The sequence below is a fragment of the Argentina anserina genome, chromosome 6, assembly GCF_933775445.1.
Source record: "Argentina anserina chromosome 6, drPotAnse1.1, whole genome shotgun sequence".
Lineage (NCBI taxonomy): Eukaryota > Viridiplantae > Streptophyta > Magnoliopsida > Rosales > Rosaceae > Argentina > Argentina anserina.
The window spans coordinates 31384273-31402865 of record NC_065877.1 but is presented as its reverse complement, the minus strand read 5'-3'; the positions used below and the strand labels follow the sequence as shown (position 1 = coordinate 31402865).

At 39.0% G+C, this 18593-nt stretch overlaps 5 protein-coding genes across 5 annotated transcripts; 3 read left to right on the top strand and 2 right to left on the bottom strand.

Moving 5' to 3' along the window:
• The first annotated feature begins 341 nt into the window (after positions 1-341).
• Positions 342-2426, top strand: LOC126800156 (triacylglycerol lipase 2-like). The gene is made up of 9 exons (XM_050527439.1): positions 342-485; positions 677-790; positions 900-1040; positions 1135-1245; positions 1321-1464; positions 1548-1588; positions 1709-1788; positions 1904-1999; positions 2100-2426. Exons 1-9 carry the CDS (start codon positions 342-344, stop codon positions 2417-2419), a joined length of 1191 nt encoding a protein of 396 aa, XP_050383396.1. The 3' UTR covers positions 2420-2426.
• A 1790-nt stretch (positions 2427-4216) lies between these two features.
• LOC126800155 (protein disulfide isomerase-like 2-3) lies at positions 4217-7633 on the top strand. The gene is made up of 9 exons (XM_050527438.1): positions 4217-4405; positions 4755-4913; positions 5412-5525; positions 5753-5910; positions 6022-6121; positions 6496-6672; positions 6748-6893; positions 7058-7204; positions 7295-7633. Exons 1-9 carry the CDS (start codon positions 4265-4267, stop codon positions 7470-7472), a joined length of 1320 nt encoding a protein of 439 aa, XP_050383395.1. The 5' UTR covers positions 4217-4264; the 3' UTR covers positions 7473-7633.
• A 680-nt stretch (positions 7634-8313) lies between these two features.
• LOC126800153 (probable serine/threonine-protein kinase WNK11) lies at positions 8314-10278 on the top strand. Its single transcript, XM_050527436.1, has one exon. It carries the CDS (start codon positions 8626-8628, stop codon positions 10165-10167), a length of 1542 nt encoding a protein of 513 aa, XP_050383393.1. The 5' UTR covers positions 8314-8625; the 3' UTR covers positions 10168-10278.
• Positions 10279-11080: 802 nt separating this feature from the next.
• On the bottom strand, positions 11081-16716 carry LOC126800151 (centromere/kinetochore protein zw10 homolog). The gene is made up of 14 exons (XM_050527435.1): positions 15663-16716; positions 15400-15537; positions 15133-15306; positions 14701-14862; positions 14000-14233; positions 13779-13919; positions 13589-13681; positions 12786-12881; positions 12343-12471; positions 12134-12211; positions 11867-12025; positions 11641-11785; positions 11434-11516; positions 11081-11353 (listed from the first exon to the last, which is right to left on the bottom strand). The coding sequence occupies exons 1-14, from the start codon at positions 16212-16214 to the stop codon at positions 11273-11275; spliced, it is 2265 nt and encodes a 754-aa protein (XP_050383392.1). The 5' UTR covers positions 16215-16716; the 3' UTR covers positions 11081-11272.
• Positions 14719-18297, bottom strand: LOC126800161 (uncharacterized). Its single transcript, XM_050527444.1, has 2 exons — positions 17523-18297; positions 14719-14858 (listed from the first exon to the last, which is right to left on the bottom strand). The coding sequence occupies exon 1, from the start codon at positions 18164-18166 to the stop codon at positions 17558-17560; it is 609 nt and encodes a 202-aa protein (XP_050383401.1). The 5' UTR covers positions 18167-18297; the 3' UTR covers positions 14719-14858; positions 17523-17557.
• Between the last annotated feature and the right edge of the window lie 296 nt (positions 18298-18593).

Genomic DNA, 18593 nt, shown 5'->3' with positions numbered 1-18593 from the left:
CAAAGTATTACGGGTTAATTGAAAGTTTGAAATTACAAATTAATATGTTTGTGAATGAGATATTACAGACTTTAAACCTCATTTAGTCTCTCACTACTTTATATTTGACAGTAAATCATACAGAGGAGTACATTGATCACAATACTGAAAATTTGGGCATAACATGTCGAAGTTTGACCTGTATTTCCCAAGTCAAAGTTTCTGTTATATATTACAGACCAATTATGTGACGGTTTTTCCTTATCGATCTCTATGCGCATGGTGTTTGTTTGCTATAAATAACACAAGCTGTAGAAACTCGTTTCAGCAAATCAGAGAAAACCAATTAATCTAGCACAAAAATGGCAAATTATTCAACAAACCCTCTGGTTCTTGTAGCTCTACTCTGTGCTTTTGCAGCTGCAGGAATCAACAGTCTTGATGAAAATGGTATATGCAAATCACTAGTGGAAACACAACAAGGCTATACTTGCCAAGACTATCAAGTACGTAATTCATAAACCGTCAGAAATGCTTTTCATAGCTCTATGTTTATCAGTTTCCCTTTCTCTACTCTCTTTGTCTCTCCATGTGTATAAGTTGCATGCGTGAAAGAGGGTGTTAGCTTGATATACGTTGTTAGCTCATTTCCTTACCTCTCAAGCTTTATGATGGAAATTTTGATCGAATATTTCAGGTAACTACAGAAGATGGTTACATCCTCGGACTGCAGAGGATTGCAACCGAAAAGTCCAATACCAGTTCGACTACTCATAAGCTGCCAGTTATATTACAACATGGGCTTAGCGGGGTTTGTACCTTATTATTTGTTTGAAATGTAGATGTGAGAGCTTGTATTACAATATATCACGTAAAATGTCACGCTTTGACTGATTGAGAAACATTGTGTGCGGTAACAGGATGCTGCATCATGGCTACTCAATCCGCCAGATCAAGCTTTGGCGTTTATCTTGGCCGATAAAGGGTTTGATGTATGGCTTGCTAATGCTCGAGGAACGCAGTCCAGCCGCGGACATAATTCACTGAGTACTAGTGATCCGGTAAATAATTTGGATTAACAAATGGTAATGATCAGCAGCATTGTAAGTAATCACATCATTACTGATGTCAACATGATCTCCTATGGAACTGTAGACTTACTGGGAATGGACATGGGATCAATTGGCAGCTTATGATCTTCCTGCTTACTTTAATTATGTGAACAATCAAACTGGACAGAAAGTACATTATGTTGGCCATTCATTGGTAAGTTCCTTCTACTTCAATGAATAACAAAATGATATACAATGATGACTTAGGCTTCAAGTATCTGAATTATAGGGAACGTTGTCAGTACTAGCTGCCTTGTCACAACAAAAGCTCAGTAACACACTAAGATCAGCTGCTTTGCTTTGCCCAATTGTTTATCTGGGTCAGATTACCACACTGTTGGGAAGAATTTCTGCTCAATCATATACTGCTGAAGTAACACTACTCTTGACTTAACTTTGTAATTGACCAAATATGATTCTGAAAGTCATTGCTTAATTATCTGTTTCATTCAACAGGGTCTCTACGCTGCTGGTGTCCGGGAATATCCCCCTACAGGGTGAGCATGATTTAAGTCAAAGTTAACTAATTTTACTTCACTGGAATGTCATTTGCATGAAATGTATTACATAATTCAGTTCGGTCCAATTTTCATAATCTTTTCTCTAAATCATAACAGGCAAGCTGGACAAAACTTGGAGACTTTTCTCTGCTCACAACCGGGTGTGGACTGCACCAATTTTATGGCCGCCGTAACCGGTAATCCTATATATTGTTGAGCTTCTCTCCCAACCGATCTGACTTGCACGTACCTTTCTTTTTGTTGATGATGATTTACCTGCATTTTTGTTTCTTTTTGTTTTACATTCTACAGGTCCTACTTGCTGCCAGACTCCTATAAGTTCAAATCTTCTCTTTCAGCATATACCACAATCCACTTCCACAAAAAATATGGTGCATCTGTCTCAAAGTAAGTCTTTCATGTCCTAGGGGTCTGACCTACTCACCTACGTTCTAGAATATTGCTACAAACCTTCAATTTGTAATCTTTGTTTTTGGATTATCGACAGTGATCAGGAGAGGAACAATAACAATGTTTGATTACGTTTTCCCGGCTATTAACATGCAACACTATAATCAGCTTACTCCTCCGGTGTACAACATGGCAAGCATTCCAAAAGACGTTCCTCTTTTCTTCGGCTATGGAGGGAGAGATGCACTTTCCGATGTCAACGATGTGAAGGCTTTGCTTAATGACCTGAAAGATCATGACAGGGCCAAACTTGTGGAGCAATACATAGAGGAGTATGCTCATATGGATTTCATTATGGCTGGAAATGCCAATCAAAAAGTCTACGATCCTCTGATCACTTTCTTTGGGCAAAATTGAGAGTCTTTACTCCCTAATATGTAGTTCAGACCTTTCTTTTGTCTTGCATTTATCAATTTTTAGAGCTTTTTTTTGTTCCATTTTGTAGTTTTATTTATTGCACACTAAAACAAGAGTTGCAATCAGAAACCTTTTGCACATCCTCCCCGAACTGTTCAAACAAAGAGCAAGAGATTGGCCCCAATGTGAAGTAGCAAGAGATCATGTCACATAGCAGCAAGGATTCATAGTAGTAATAGTTGTAGCTATGCATGCATCTATGCAGAATCGGTTTTGATAATCTCTTTGTGACTTTGATTTCTTGGGAATAAAGTGCTGATTAGTCCTTGTCATAATGCTGAATTGGTTGATAAGAACTGTAATAATAGTTATTGATATAGTAATACGCATACAGTGATGAACAAAGAAGTGAAATAGCAGAATAATTAGTAGTCGGTTGGATTTGGAACATGCATGCTCTACAAAGGCTACTGGGTGTTAGCTTAGAAGATTAACTATGTACAACAAGTGTAGGGGAAAGAAGAAACTACAAAGTCAGAAACTATCATATTTGGATATAAAGAGCAAGATGATGAAAATATAAGAACATTAATTCTACCATCATATGAAATAAAAAAGAACACATAGGCCAGTAGGCTCTCTACTTTCTCTCTTCTCAAATATAGATGTTTGGTCTAAGAGTAAAATGAGTCTGTGCTGCAGTATGAGCTGCAATAAACGGATCATCTGCATAACTGTCTCTGCTCCGGTGACCCCCTTTATGATTTTTGATGGATAGAATAGATCATCACAGCGAATAGCAGAAGTCGACGATGATGTATTAACTCGATGCTCAATAAGGTTCTTACTATCTGAGGATCTGAACATTTTTCTCAGCTTGCCGAACAAGTTGATGAGCTTTCCCAGCTTCATAGGCTTGTTAGCTGTGTTTTTGCTCACATTGTGTGTCAAATTACCGATTGCTTGTTTCTATTAATATAGAGGGCATTAAATTGGAAAAATGCTGGCATCACAAGTATTGTATGTAAGCTTATCAAGATAGAGCTAGCTAGCTTGTATGAAACATATCCTTTCTTTCAGTTATTTCATAAATGAATGAGAAGCCTCATTGGCCTTGTCCTTTTCTTGATTTTGGAACAGAATTAACAGATTGTAGCTTTAGCTTTGAGAATGTTACCTCTAGTTTCTTAAGTAGAGATTTTTTGAGTGTCGTTGAATCACCTTAAAGTTACAATCAAACAGGCTGGAGAAACATTTTCTTTGTCTAGAAAACTACCAAAGGTACAAACTACAAATTATTTGTCGCATTTTTAGTTGTGAAATCTAGTGTGATTACTCTTTCGGCAAATACCATCTCTGAAAATCAAAAGTTCATTTCATTTCAGTTTTTTTTTTATTTTAAAAAAAAGTTAATTTCTTTTCACAATCTGTGTGCAATCAGCTTATTACATATGTGTGCTATTATTCTAATAACCCATTTATAAATTTTAGTTTGGTTGTTATTCTATCTATAAATGTAAAATATAGTTTGTTCAAAATTGTTCCCATTGTCAAAGAACTCAAGATTAAACCCTTCAGAAGGAACAAAAAATCAAATCAAATACCATTTATGACGAATATGAGAGCACCCCATTGGTCACATCTCTCACAGAAGTGTAATTAAAAATAAAAAACACCAATAAAAACTTGATAAAAATTATGGCTAACCGACGTGTAGATCTCCCATTGGCCATCACACGTAGCAGCAGAAACTGAAGGGTTTTTGTCTCCTGTGCCTCTCCAGAGGTTTGTCCTCTGAATCGTAGAACAAATCTTAGAAAGACAGAAACAAAGAGACTGAGAGAGATGGAGAGTGTGAGAAGGAGAGACCAATTTCGAGCTCTACCAATCTTGTTCCTGTTCTTGTTCGTCTTCAATGTCTGCGATGCACTTTACGGCCCATCATCACCAGTTCTTCAGCTGACTCCCTCCAACTTCAAGTCCAAGGTTCAATTTTCAATCTTTCTCATTATTACTGCGTACCCTTTGCCCAGTTTTTTAAAATCTGTTGACAGTTTTATATCCAAATTCGTCGTCGTTTTGATCGGATATAAGAGCTCACTGAGCTTAAGTGTATTGGGTTTAGTTGACTGTGCAAAAAATAGATCGGGTCTATAAATTGTAGGGCGTATTTGGAATTGGAAATTATTAAATTATCACCATGTTTGATTCTTATGGAGTTAATTGTTTATTGCCAGTATAAAGCTTAGAAATTGTTATATTGATCATTATGTTGGATCATGATGAAGGGTAACTAGTTTTTGGTTTTAAATTGAATTATTTGGAATGGTGGCAGGTTCTGGACTCGAACAGGGTTGTGCTTGTTGAGTTCTTTGCGCCGTGGTGCGGACATTGTAAAGCTCTGACTCCTATATGGGAGAAAGCGGCGACTGTATTGAAGGGTGTGGCCACCATAGCTGCTCTTGATGCTGATGCGCACCAGTCCCTTGCTCAGGTAGTTTCATTGTCACTCTTGCAATGAACGGCTTTGAATCCAATGTCTGAGTTTTATATTAGGTTGACGACCTACTTCTGCATTAAACTCACTAGAGTTGTTTTTTATGTGTGCTGTTTGCATCAAGATCTGAATTTTTGTGTGTTGTTTTCTGTGAATATGGCGATGTGTTGCTGGTCCTCAGTTCACATCCCACGTAATCTGTTCCCCTCAGTGATTACAATTTTTAGTTTGTTGTTGGTTCTGTGCTCACTGGAGGATCGCAATTCTGAATAATAGTCAAAATACATATATGCAACTTAATAAGCTCTGAGTTGATTCCTGTTCAATTTGGGTAATATTTGCAACTAAAAGGAACATAAGATATATATATATATATATTTATGTGGTATATACATACGTATAAGGACAGTTCAATCTTAAGATATTGTGGTTTTTATGATTAGTTTGCATAATAAATTAATAATATATATATATATTTGTCTGTGAGTTCTACAGGAGTATGGGATTAGAGGATACCCATCGATCAAGGTATTTGTACCTGGAAAGCCACCAGTTGATTATCAGGGAGCCAGAGATGTGAAACCCATTGCAGAATTTGCACTCTCACAGGTTCAACTTGATCTCTTCCACTAATAATTTTCATTCTCTTTCCTTGTTTGTAATACTAAATTCCGGGGTTGAATGTGGATGTTTAGATGGATATCTATGTGGCGATTTCTGCTCCAGTCTGTTAATTTGCTTTAGTTAACTTATACACATTGGTCAGATACTGATGATCCATTAAAGGCTTTTGCCTAAAATCAATAGTGTACCTGACAATTGCGTACGTCTTACAGATTAAGGCACTATTGAAGGACCGCTTAAGTGGAAAATCAACAGGAGGATCAAGTGAAAAAACTGAGCCTAATGCTTCAGTAGAACTAAATTCCAAGAATTTTGATGAACTAGTTGTTAAGAGTAAAGAACTCTGGATTGTGGAGTTCTTTGCACCTTGGTAAGTGCTTTTTGTCTATAATCTTTATGACTGTTTTGTTAGCAGATTAAAAGAACTACACTGAACTTGTTCTCGCAAATAGTTGACATTCCTCCCTTCTTTTTTTTAAAGGTGCGGGCACTGTAAAAAGTTGGCACCTGAGTGGAAGAGGGCTGCCCAAAATTTGAAGGGGAAGGTGAAGTTGGGACATGTGGACTGTGACGCAGAACAGGTAATTCTGGATTCATGCTTTACTTTGGAATATAGATTTGTTACTAGTTTTCTTTTGGTTAGGAACTGCATTATTGGTGTCTGATTTCCCCTACTGCCAAATTTCAGCTAAGACCTCATTAGATTTCAATTATACTTGCTGAATTTGTGTCTCCTTTCCATTGTGCTACTAATTCATAAAATCTGATGGGTTATCTTCTGCCCTTGAATTTAGTGAGATTAAATGTCCTTATTTCTCTTCTTAATGTACCTGACCATGATATTTGTGAATACATGAATTGTTTTGTATTAGATGCATGAAGTATCATAGATTGGACCTGCAAATTTATAACTCATATTGTATCATACGGTTCTAACGAGATGCCACATTACCAGTCTCTTATGAGCAGGTTCAAAGTTAAAGGATTCCCAACAATATTGGTATTTGGGGCTGACAAAGAAAGCCCAGTACATTATGAGGGTGCAAGGACTGCTTTGGCCATTGAATCGTTTGCTCTTGATCAACTAGAAACTAACGTAGCACCTCCTGAAGTGACTGAGATAACTGGCCCTGTAAGCTTCCTCTTAGTAATATCGTTTGAAATCGTATTGTATGGGACTAAAGCTTTCCATTGATCTTCCCTGCAGGATGTCTTGGAAGAGAAATGTGGTTCAGCTGCCATCTGTTTCGTCGCTTTTCTACCTGATATCTTGGATTCGAAGGCTGAAGGGCGGAACAAGTACCTTCAGCAGCTTTTAACCGTTGCAGAAAAGTTCAAAAAGAGTCCATATAGGTAAGTTCTTAGGAGTTCCTATTTCCTATTCTTCTGTCTGTGATTTTATACGAATAATCTTTCTTATACTTCTGTATAATTATATATGGATGTTACCTCAACGACTGTGGCTTCAGAAGCCAATGAACATTGTTACTGAAAACAAATGTTCATGGATGTTACAGCTATGTCTGGGCAGCAGCTGGAAAGCAACAAGACCTTGAAAATCTTGTAGGTGTTGGTGGTTACGGATATCCAGCATTGGTTGCCCTAAATGTGAAAAAAAGTGTTTATGCCCCTCTTAAGAGCGCCTTCGAGCTTGATCAGATTACGTAAGTCCTTTCTCTCCACCTCATCTTGAACCACTATTTGCAATTGCTCACGATAACCCAAGTTAAAATTTATGAAATTTTGTTTCACAGTGAATTTGTGAGAGAAGCTGGGCGTGGTGGAAAGGGAAACTTGCCTCTGAATGGCACCCCCAACATAGTGAAGAGTGAACCATGGGATGGTAAAGATGGAGAGATTGTTGAAGAGGATGAGTTCTCCCTTGAAGAACTGATGGGGGAAGATACTAACAGCAAGGATGAACTGAAATAAATTCGAACCATTGTGTAGCAGAGAGTATAAATGTGTATCAGACTAAGTTTGATTTTGGGGGACTTCACATTTCACAAGCCATGGTGGTCTTGGCAGTCATTTTACTTAATTTACTGTTTTTGTAGGTGGCTGACGATTCTAATAGTTCGTCTTTCTTACCATGCGTGCCCTCTTCGGTCCCTTAAATAGTTCAATGTTTCCAAATGCTGATTAAGTTTCATGATCATCAAGAGAAAATTCACGGCTTACTCATTCTTTTTTGTTAAAAAATTAGAAAAAATTATGGGAAACAAACAGGTTAGTATCTAATATTTTGGGGTATGGGATGGCTTTGAAAGTAATCAGAAAGCATGAACCAAGTACCGACTGTAGGTTCAGGCGTTGGGTGCGCCATGCATATATCCAACGATTATTTAATCATCGGTTCATTAAATTATTTATGAAATTATTTTACGTAACAGTTGAATTTTTTATGTTTATTTATTTATTTTTTGAGTTAAATTCGTGTTAAATTCGGTTTCAAGAGTTTGACAAAAAATTACCAATCACAGTCGTATTCGGATAATACCCCACTCTGGAGATGCTGCTTAAACTGTAATTATTCTTAAGACCCATCCAATTTTGGGAATTATTTCCTAACATTTTGCTAGTTAATTTTGTTTGATATAGTCTAAACCGAAATTGGCTTCACTTAACCAATCCTTGTCCGATTCGGATACTTGTCCATAAAGAAAATGAATACAACTGGCACGCGGATACGGATCCAGCCCAAACCTATAAATACACCTCTCAATCCCCTAACCCTTCTATTTCTCCGCCTACGTTCTTCTCTCAAATTATCATCGCCTTCCGATTTCTAGGGTTTCAACTCTAAATCTCTAGTCGATTTTCGTCTCTGTTCGTTGGTTTACTAATCAACTCCAGTGTCCGCCGATTTCGCCGTCCAGTTTTCAACTATTCCGATCCCAAGTTATGCAGATATGCCTCTGATAAGTTCCTCAGTCTTCGATTGGTACTCCGTCGCCTGCGAAGCCTTTTCCGAACACCACCCCCGTTTTCCGATCGCCGTCTTTTGAAAAGATCCACCGTTTTCGTTTTATCAAAAGTAAAGTAAAGAAAGTCGAGAAAGAAAGAAAAGATTGATAGTCTGATAATGGATCGGACCAAATCCGACACGGTCGACGACGACGACAAGTTCGTGGAGCAAGATCCGACCGGGAGGTACTTCCGGTACGGCGAGGAGCTGGGCGAGGGAGCCTTCAAGATCGTGTACAAGGGTTTCGACGAGGTCAACGGGACGGAAGTGGCCTGGAGCAAAGTCGAGATCAATAACGAAGCAGAGCTTCAAAGATTGTATTCGGAGATTAATCTCATCAGGTCTCTGAAACACGACAACATCATCAAGCTTTATAGCTGGTGGGTTGTTGACGATGACGATGACGATAATGATAATGATTTAACCAAGAAGAAAAAGAAGAAGAAGACTGTGAATATAATCACGGAGTTGTTCACTTCCGGGAGCTTGAAGCAGTATAGAAAGAAGCACGTTAAAGTCGAAGTCGAAGCAGTTAAGAGATGGGCGAGGCAGGTTCTCAAAGGACTGAGCTACCTGCATTGCCATGACCCGCCGATTGCGCATAGGGACATCAAGTGTGACAATGTGTTTGTCAATGGTTACAATGCCGAAGTGAAGATTGGGGATTTCGGGTTTGCGGTGGCGATGGGGCAGGGCAGCGCTAGGTATGGAGTGGTTGGCACGCCCGAGTTTATTGCGCCGGAGATGTATATGAAGGAGGAGTATAATGAGTTGGTGGATGTCTATGCTTTTGGGATGTGCGTGTTGGAGATGGTGACTGGTGTGTACCCTTATGAGGAGTGTTACAATCATGGTCATGTGTATAAGAAGGTTACAAGTGGTGTGATGCCGGCTGTGTTGAGTAAAGTGAGGGATCCTGAAGTGAGGAAGTTCATTGAGAAGTGCCTGGTTCCTGCGTCGAGGAGATTGTCTGCGGTGGAGCTCTTGAAAGATCCATTCCTTGCAGCTGAGGATGCAAAGAAGCTTCCTAAGACTACTCTTGCCATGAAAATCGATACCAAATGTGACAAAGTGAGGAGGAGCTCCAAGTCGTCTGCTAGCTCACCGATTCTGGACTGTGAGTGGTTCACAAAGAATAACCAATTGAAATTAAGAGCAAAGAGGAGTCCTGATGGTAGTGAAACCATTGTTTTGACCTTGGTTATTGTTAATCCTGCTCGGGTTACGCCGCAGAAACTTGAGTTTGATTTCTGTCCTGATTCGGATACTGCTGTTTCAATTGCTGAGGAGCTGGGTGAACAGGACTTTGGTCTAGCAACTGAAGATCTGGTGGCTGTGACTGGGATGATTGATAAGTTGGTTATGAAGCTTGTGCCCAAATGGAAGCCTACTCTCTGGGGAGCACATAGGCCGTCTGGCTCTTCTGACGATTCATCAAAGAACTCTGCTAGGTCGAGCATGGATGCATGGAGGAGATCTGGCACGTCAGCCCTATGTTCCTTGCAGTCTAAGGCAACTCTTGTGGAGAAACATCACCATGATCAGTCAAGAGCTGAGCTTGACTTGATTGATGCACGTGAACGTGTTGTTGAGATTGTAAGGATGAAGGAACAAGCGGCGGCCAGAAAGGCAAAGAAGAAGGTTGTTAGTCCAGTCTAGCACCCAAATGCAAAATAGCAGCATATAGAAATACATTTACTTCATTATTACATTTGTTATATAACAGTTTGTAAACGATTTTGGTTTTCATCTTTTCTTGTATACTTTAGAAACAATTTATGAAGAGAGTTTTTTGGATCGATATCCATCCCCTGTTGAAATACTAATGCTATTTGTTCTTTTAACTTTCGAAGCCTGAACTCAGTCACAAATGATCACCAAACCAAAATCCAAAATCACAAATGAGCAAAGCCCAAGCTAATGCTTCAAAAGTACTCCTCCGTATTCCAATTCTAGGCCACACTCTTATTTCTTCAATTCAACTAATAATTGAAAATTGTGATATGGGAAGCCATTGAAAGGAGGTACTGATGTGGAAGCCTCCCTTGCTGGTGGTGCTTTTGATGGCAGTTTGGGTGAGGGTGGTGGTGTTTGTTCTTGGAAGGACTTTATGCATGTAGCTTCTGTTTCTTCACTAGTCGAAAACTCAAAATTGTTGCCTAGGAGGTTAGGACTAGAGCGGCTTGTGCATTGGCTGTGCAAGTTCAGCCTGCTCCTATCAGTTTTGATGGGGATTGCCCGCTGGTCATTCTAGATGTCAATGATAGAGGATGATGATTGATTTGTTTAAGCCAGCAACCAAGTTCTTTGTTCTCCCATGTTTATAGGGAGTCCAATTCTGCTGCTGATAAGTTGGCTGCATTTTAGCTTCACATGAATCAAGTTCATACTTCTTGATTTGGTTGTATTCCTACAGAGGTAGAGGGTTTGTCACCTTGTATTAATTCATGATAGTTAATACATAAAAATGTACTTTCGTGACATTGGAGGTAATCAAAAGAATAGCTGTACGCAAGTCTCATATGATATCCAAGTATAATTACTTTTCTTCATTAGTAGTGATGCACCAGGGTAAAAAGAAGTTTGGATTTTGAATTTCAAGTCCACGAGAAGGTAAGATACATGATCAATCATTCAATATACGCCCTACAGCTTCTAGGTACACCCCTTTTCACATATTTCTGAAACTTTCGTAATATTAACCTTGCTGTTAAAACTTAAAACAGAGCACCATGCTTCCTTAAAGAAAACTGACACTACGTATTCAAAAGTTGTCATGTATCCTCCATAAGCAGTCTTTCCGCAAAGGTGAGTCTTGAAAGATTGCTTTGATGAAATCCTCTACCTGCCAAAATGAGGGGCTTATGATACCAATGAAACTATCAAAAGCAGAATTTCTAAATATGTGCACAAGTGAAGTTGTACCTCTGACGATGTAAATCCACTATTTCGAAGTTCTTCAGTTTCCCAAGCACTAGTGATTGCTTTCAAGGGCATATCTAATAATTCTGAGGAAATTAAACAAAAAAAAGAAAAGAAAAAGGGGCATTAGGTCTTCCCTCTGCATAATATATACTAGAATCCATAACCTCCTATTATATCCAAAATTTAATCATCGGAGAGAAAACATGCCTGCCAGTTTACGAATTTTCCGTAATGATGGTACAAGATCATCAAGATATGTCATTCTCTCTTGTGATTTCTCAACTTGAAGAGCAGCCAGGGAGTCCAACAAAGAAGTTAGGTTTTCCAGCATCAAGTGAATCAGCCTTTGAAGCTGTGAAGACAATGTTTAAGGTAGCTGCTGATAGACGGGCACTAAATTTAAGAGTGGCTATGAAGATGACGTAGATTATACCTCTAACGTTTCTTCTGCTGCCATATCATCTAAAAGGAGTATGTCTTTTGTGATTCTAGAAAAAACTGACTCTAGAAGAGTACACATGCTTCTCTTGTAAGTTGAAGGCAATAAGAGTGGCTCCCATATAATGTGTACTTTCTCCAGAATGAAAACAACCTGATAAAATTATATTCTGTCACCAGAAGTCAATCAAGGAACTAAGGACCTTAAAAGAGATAGCAAATACGTAACAAAGACATTCAACAAAGTTCAGGGCAATATCACCTGATCTATACTAAATTTCGCAGATTGGAATTGTTGCATTTGATGGGTATTCTGGAACCCATCAGCTCCATCTAGAGCCTAATAAATCGAAAAGTTGGTTCAGATTAAACATGAATTGCATGTTCATATAGTAGGGGACATAATTTTCTGAAACTTATATATATATATATATATATATATATATATTGAGGCCATTAAAGAAATCATACCTCACTCAAACTACGAAGCACAAGTTGGATTTGTCTGTGCAGTATGTCCTCTGCCATGAGATGAAATCTCAGTGCCATATCAACAAATACAGCATGCTCTTTCAATGAAGTCGGAAAGTCTGACCGGTACTGTGATAAAGAATAATTGTGAGCCAATGAGATGTTGAAAATATCCAAGTTAACTTCCTTATCAATATACCTTGTGTCTACATATCTCCGATTACATGAACTACATATTTCCATACTTAAAATTCAGTATAGTACTGGCTTCGTATACCCTACTATATGGCACATATTAGGAAATTTTTTAAGTACAAATAAATGAAGATGTACGAACCATATTTAAGTACTTAAAGATGAATGCACGCATGTGGGTGGTTCTGAGAGTAGAGATCTACAAATTACTAACATAGGCTCATTATAATTGGTCCTGAATAGCATACCTCAAATGCAAACCCTAGAACCTCCTGAGATAAATAAAGGCAATCATTATGCATGAGAACAGCGACCTGATTGATGCCATCAAGCTTCCGTTCTAGCTTCATAAGTCAAGAGAGAAAATTATTAATATTGAGTTATACATATTAAGTACACAATTTATCACAATATAGTGCAAATTGATACACTATTAAGATATATCGCCCCCAGAACACAGGTGAGATAGAAAGCAACCAAATAAATAAGTTAATAATGATTTGCAACAATGACAGTAATATACTATGTTTAGTAAAATCACAACATTTTCCCAAATTTGATTCATAAGAATACAAATCCTTATGATAACATAACGTTCACCATTTACATCCAAAAAACATGAATTTCACCATTATCAAAGACCTTTTTCACGCCCTTCATCAATGAAGCTTTTATGTAAGTTTATTGACAGAAACATATTACCTCAAATTGACCTCAAGTACTGAAGTACTGAAGTAGTGATCACTCTAAAATCTCTAGAAAAAACATGCTCATGGATACCTTAAAAAAATATCACCGAGAGGATAACTTCACTAAATTATTGACTGATTACCAGCATCCTTTACTTTCTCCCCGCCCGTCTACAGTACAAATTCAGCCACATGTGTGCGTGCTTGAAAAAGTGTATTCAGAGTCTTATACTTCTAAATAAAATAAAATGACACCAATCTGCACAACATAACATCAAACCCTTGCTTTTTGTTAAGGCAACAAAGGCATTGACAAAAGGTCTCGTAGTTAATGCCTTTGCTACTGCTTTCCATGCACTAACCTTGACAGGTATGACAACTTCATATAGAAGTAGTGCATCCCTAGCAGCACGATAAAATTCCAATGCAACTTTAGGGGATGACAAGCATACATCCTGCACATATCAGTTCATCAATTAGTATATCCCATAGGGAACGAAAGAGAAAGGTGTTATGTCCTCAACCAGATTCTACAAATATACATCCAGATACCTTGAGTGTCTCATGCACTAACTTCATTAAATTAATTGCTGCTTCAGACACCACACACCGCTGCGACAGAAATAGCAAGTCAACAGTTTCTGGAATATTGCTAGCGGCCCCATCATGCTTACCTCTCCACCTTGTTTTCTCCTGTGGAAACGAATGTATTGTTCACAGGTAATTTCATATAAAAAATCTGCAAGGATCTTCATCTTATCCTAAAAGCTTACTTGAGTAATAGCAAAATCACATCGTAGGAGCAAATTTCTAGCTCTTCCCAGGATTTCGGCCTTCTTCTTGGATGCAAAGTGAACCTCGACGTTTTCAGCGAAACTGCTCAACTGGTTATCTTTGTTTTCAGTTACTGAAATAAACTTCATTTCCTTTAAAGCAGTCTCAAATTCAGAAGTGCAATTGATGATCTTTAGAAAGTCTGCAAGTTTTGAAGCATCTTGGGGGACAACCTGATGCAAGAACCAGAGCAAGATATAATTCACATACCAAGGAAATTTGAGAACATAGTGGCATTCCTCCACTTATAGATCAGAGTGGAAGCAAATGTAACTTTTAACTAGTAAAAGAAACTCAGGGATATGTACACTGAAATCATCAGGCACTGCCCAGAATTATATGCAGCCAATGCCTTAATGATGCATTGACCATAACACTGAAGCAAATGTGTAGAAGATCCATGACACAGCTAGTTTTCTTTCACATAGCTAATCCCTTCATATAAGAAATTGACCAAGAGATGGGCTCAAAGAAAAAGATATAACACCTAATACAAACTTACAAAGTAATAGTGGACTGATATCTTGAACTATTTAAAGTGTTCCAATAATATATAAACAAATAGAAGTATTTAATAACAGGTCCAAAAAACAGAACCGTATAAAAATGGGAAGGGGTGGAAAAGTTACAAAGAAATAACCTTGGCAAGAAACTTGGAAATAATCAAATCTGATATTCTTGGCCATGTCAATCTTCCAACGCATCGAGTCCAAGAACCCTCTTGAAAGCAAATGTATTTGTTAATAAACTTTATAACCTCAGTAATCCTTGAATAGATAGTTTCTCCATCCATCTTTTCTATCTGAAATCAAGAGAAAACATGTCAACACATCACAGAGTCCTCTGAGTACAAATTTGTGGGGTACGCCGGTACACCCTAATCAAATTGAAAAAAACTACCAGATGCTTGCCCATTGCTACGATCATGGTGCAAAATAAAATATATAATTTCCAATCATATTACACTGAACTATACTCTTTTCCCAAGCCATTACATGTTCTACTACTAAACATTTTGAAGTAAAAAATTTAAAACATGATCCCCAAAGCTAATTTAGACAGTAATGACTACCTTAGGATCATTTAATGGTTCAATCTTCAGTACAGCCTCCGTCATTGTTTCTGAGTTTGAATTTATTTCTATTACAAAGGACACAGGCACTCCGAAATTTAGAGCTGGAGAGATGACATGCTTGATCATCAAGTCACCTACTTTACTGAGTCCATAGTTCAAAATGCCAACCACCTACAGAATCAGAAATTGAATTCATTGCAATGCTGATTTCCATATTCACTCTCACTATAACATAACAACTCTACGGTTTTGACTGTCACTTACATCCAAAGCTTCCAACACTGTCTTGAGCTCAATCCCATCATTCCCATCAATACTCAGTACATACTTAACTCGAATTCTATTAGTTTCGTGTTCGTAACGCACCGCATTGTCCATGAACCTCATCAGCGCCTCTTGAATCTACAAACCGAAACCGAATTCCTCTAAAAACAACCACAATAACAATAACAAGCTCAAACTTCACCACCACTAGAACAGTCACATTTCACTTTTAACCACCAGTAAAAAAGAGAGCCTGATTTTACCTCATCAAAGCAGTCTGACCACTCCTTCCTCAGCAAGCCATAAACCACAGGCTCATCAACGCGATCGTCATCGGAAACCCCAACCGCCTTCTTCAGCTCCCTCAACTCCTCAGCAGCAAATCTCAGCCGTCCATTCCTCACCGCCTCCCTAGCCGCCTTCAAATTTTCACTAATTTCCAGAATTGCCCTCACCAGCTCCAGTAGCTCCCGCTTCTCCCTCGCCTCCTTGGTCGCGGCGCTCATCTGCTTCACAATCTCGCCGATCTCCGCCTCGACGGGGCGGTCGGAGAGCGAGCGGAGGAAGCCGGCGAGGTCGTCGGAGAGCCTGTGGGAGCGGGAGACGGCGTCGTTGCAGAGGGAGAAGAGGTCGGCGAAGTCGTGGTGGTGGGAGAGGAGGTAGGATTGGACTTTGGACTTGATTTTGAGGGAGTGGGAGTCGAGGCGTTGGATGAGGAGGCGGAGATCCGGCGCCGAGAGAGGCGTGGTGGGGTCGCTCAGGTCCTGCGCCGAGAGGAGCTCACGGACGTTGATTGAGTCGAGGAGGGCGTCCATTCCGGCGAATCGGACGGCCGGGCGGAGAGTAGAGGAGTGTGGTGGTTAGTGGTGGAAGAAACTGAGGAGGTTTTAAGGCCGAGTGTGATAACGGGCGGTGGTGGTGGTATTGATCGCCGGAGGAGTTTAAGTTATTGGGCCTAATGGATCATCTGTTAATTTAGAAATTCATAGGGACAGGTCCAAGTTTATTGTCTTGGGCAGTTGGGCCACCGGTTTCGACACTTGAAAAAACGTACTTTGTTCCTGTCTCTTCTGGTAGATTCAGATGGAACGCTATGACACATTTTTAGTGTGTTGGGGTATGACTTTATAACAAGCTTTTGCATATACGGTCCAAGAGTGGAGACATCTCATTTTCGAGTGGCTAAAATGTGCAAATGATAAAATTGAGTGCCAAAATTGCACCCGCAAATGTGATTTTTAAATAACCATAACCATGAACCAAAAGAGCACGTTATGTCACATTGTCAAATTTTAGCCCTTCCATCACACTGGCTACATACCTGCATGCTCAGATCACTGAATACGTCAATACGAGATCAAGAACTGAACAGCTCAATCAGCCAAAAGACCTAAAACCAGGGGTATAAGTAATCACGGAAGATCAGCTTGAGCTTCTCTTCGATCTTACTCTCTCTTTTCATCTTCATTTCCAGGCAATTTCAATGAATCATGAAACTTATTAGAAAACGAAGGAGGTGAGTGATCAGTAGGAAATGACGTGCTTGGACTCGCATGTGAAATAGTTGCTGAATATTGACCATTTCAACGCCCATGAACACTGACCTTTGACGATATCAACTTCAACTTAATCACAGTATTCCACTATTCCATGCCATTTCTTATTCTAGTTCTAAAAGGGATTGCAACTAAATAACTAACAAAATGTCAGATGAGTGATTAGAATATGAGAAGCATGCCTGTTGATCCAACACCATTACACCATTTATTAAAAATTCCACCATTATAAAGTTTGTTGCAGCTCATCATTGTTTGGATGAACAAATCATAGAGAACAAGTAATGGATTCGAATGATATTTCAAACTAATTGCATTGAACAGTATCTCTGATTAAGCAAAAGCACAGAGCACATACAAGAGGAACACCATTTGGTAATGCAAGAACTCACCACTGATTGAAAATTACATATAATTAAGCAATCCTGTAGAAAGAACTGTTCGGACTAAAAACCCAACTGAAACCGCTATTCCCCATTATTTTTGTTCTTTTAACAAAACGGTTATGATCTAATGTACATAGGTAAAAGAAGAAGAAAAAACAAGGAAATTGCAAAGATGGAAAACTTATGTGTTTTTGAAGACGATTAAATTCCTAAACCTTAGTTCCAAACACCCCAAATAAAGCTCACCAGCCTGCTCCTCATGGAAGACCCTTTCTCTATCTCAACCTCACAGCCCTCTTCATCAGCATCGCAGCTTTCCACATCCACTTCTGGATTGGTACTCGACTGCTCTTTCATGGCTGTTAGGTTATCAAAACTACCCTTCTTTTCCTCCTCAATTTTCTTCTTCTTCACTTTCTTCACCTTGGGATTTCTCCTCTTCTTATTCTCAGCTAACTTTTCCTCGTAGGCCTCGATGATTTCATGTATGAGCTGCCGGTTGGGGGATGCATCCCATCGTGCCCAGAAGCTCGTGTAGCACCTAAAACAGTCGCACTGGGACATCGGAGCATCAGTGTGGTCGTTTCCAGCTGTATGGGCATCTTTGGCCGTGATGGTGTAGATATTTGTCGAATTGTTGCTGCTGCTGCTGTTGATGTTGTTATTGTTGGTGTAGGAGATGAGATAAGCGAGGACCTCTCGGTCCTGGAAGGAGAGCGCGGTGGTCAGAGTCAAAATGGTTGCCGGAAGCAGGGCGAAAGCGTCGGGTGTCGAAGGAGGTGGCGATGGATGGACCTTGCCTTTCTTGTTGTAGAGCTTCTTCATGTTGTTGTTGTGGTTGTTGAGACTTGAGAATGGTTCAGGGTTGGTGTGCTTCTTATTCTTTCACTGAGAAATGGGGGTTTAATTTGGTGGTGTTTGCTTAGGAAGAAAAAGAATAATTTTATATCCTCCGGAGATGTCTCTCGATCATTTTGCCAATTTTGAATGGTGTCGTGTGATTTAAGCTAGCAAGTCAAGACTAATCAGCTCACGCGCTCTATCGGTGGTGATGGAAAAAAAATATTATTTTTCATATAAAATAATTAGCAAAATAGCAAATAATATTGTTACTGATTCAGATCAATCCATCGTGGAGTCTAAATTTTACCGTTTTTTAATTGAGAGTTTCTATTTAAACTTTCAAAAATGGTACTTAGATCTTTTTTTTTCTTATTAGTTTTGACTTTGTCAAATCATATGAAATTATCAA

Excerpts from the sequence above, each read along its gene's own strand:
- LOC126800155 (XM_050527438.1), top strand. The coding sequence starts at position 4,265 with ATGGAGAGTGTGAGAAGGAGAGACCAATTTCGAGCTCTACCAATCTTG. Across the intron at positions 4,406-4,754 it reads CCTCCAACTTCAAGTCCAAG|GTTCTGGACTCGAACAGGGT; the intron begins GTTCAATTTTCA and ends GAATGGTGGCAG. Across the intron at positions 7,205-7,294 it reads TTCGAGCTTGATCAGATTAC|TGAATTTGTGAGAGAAGCTG; the intron begins GTAAGTCCTTTC and ends TTTGTTTCACAG.
- LOC126800156 (XM_050527439.1), top strand. The coding sequence starts at position 342 with ATGGCAAATTATTCAACAAACCCTCTGGTTCTTGTAGCTCTACTCTGT. Across the intron at positions 1,465-1,547 it reads CTCAATCATATACTGCTGAA|GGTCTCTACGCTGCTGGTGT; the intron begins GTAACACTACTC and ends TTCATTCAACAG. Across the intron at positions 1,789-1,903 it reads TTTTATGGCCGCCGTAACCG|GTCCTACTTGCTGCCAGACT; the intron begins GTAATCCTATAT and ends TACATTCTACAG.
- LOC126800153 (XM_050527436.1), top strand. The coding sequence starts at position 8,626 with ATGGATCGGACCAAATCCGACACGGTCGACGACGACGACAAGTTCGTG.
- LOC126800151 (XM_050527435.1), bottom strand. The coding sequence starts at position 16,214 with ATGGACGCCCTCCTCGACTCAATCAACGTCCGTGAGCTCCTCTCGGCG. Across the intron at positions 12,212-12,342 it reads TGCTTCGTAGTTTGAGTGAG|GCTCTAGATGGAGCTGATGG; the intron begins GTATGATTTCTT and ends TCGATTTATTAG. Across the intron at positions 11,786-11,866 it reads CAGCAGAAGAAACGTTAGAG|CTTCAAAGGCTGATTCACTT; the intron begins GTATAATCTACG and ends TTGTCTTCACAG.
- LOC126800161 (XM_050527444.1), bottom strand. The coding sequence starts at position 18,166 with ATGAAGAAGCTCTACAACAAGAAAGGCAAGGTCCATCCATCGCCACCT.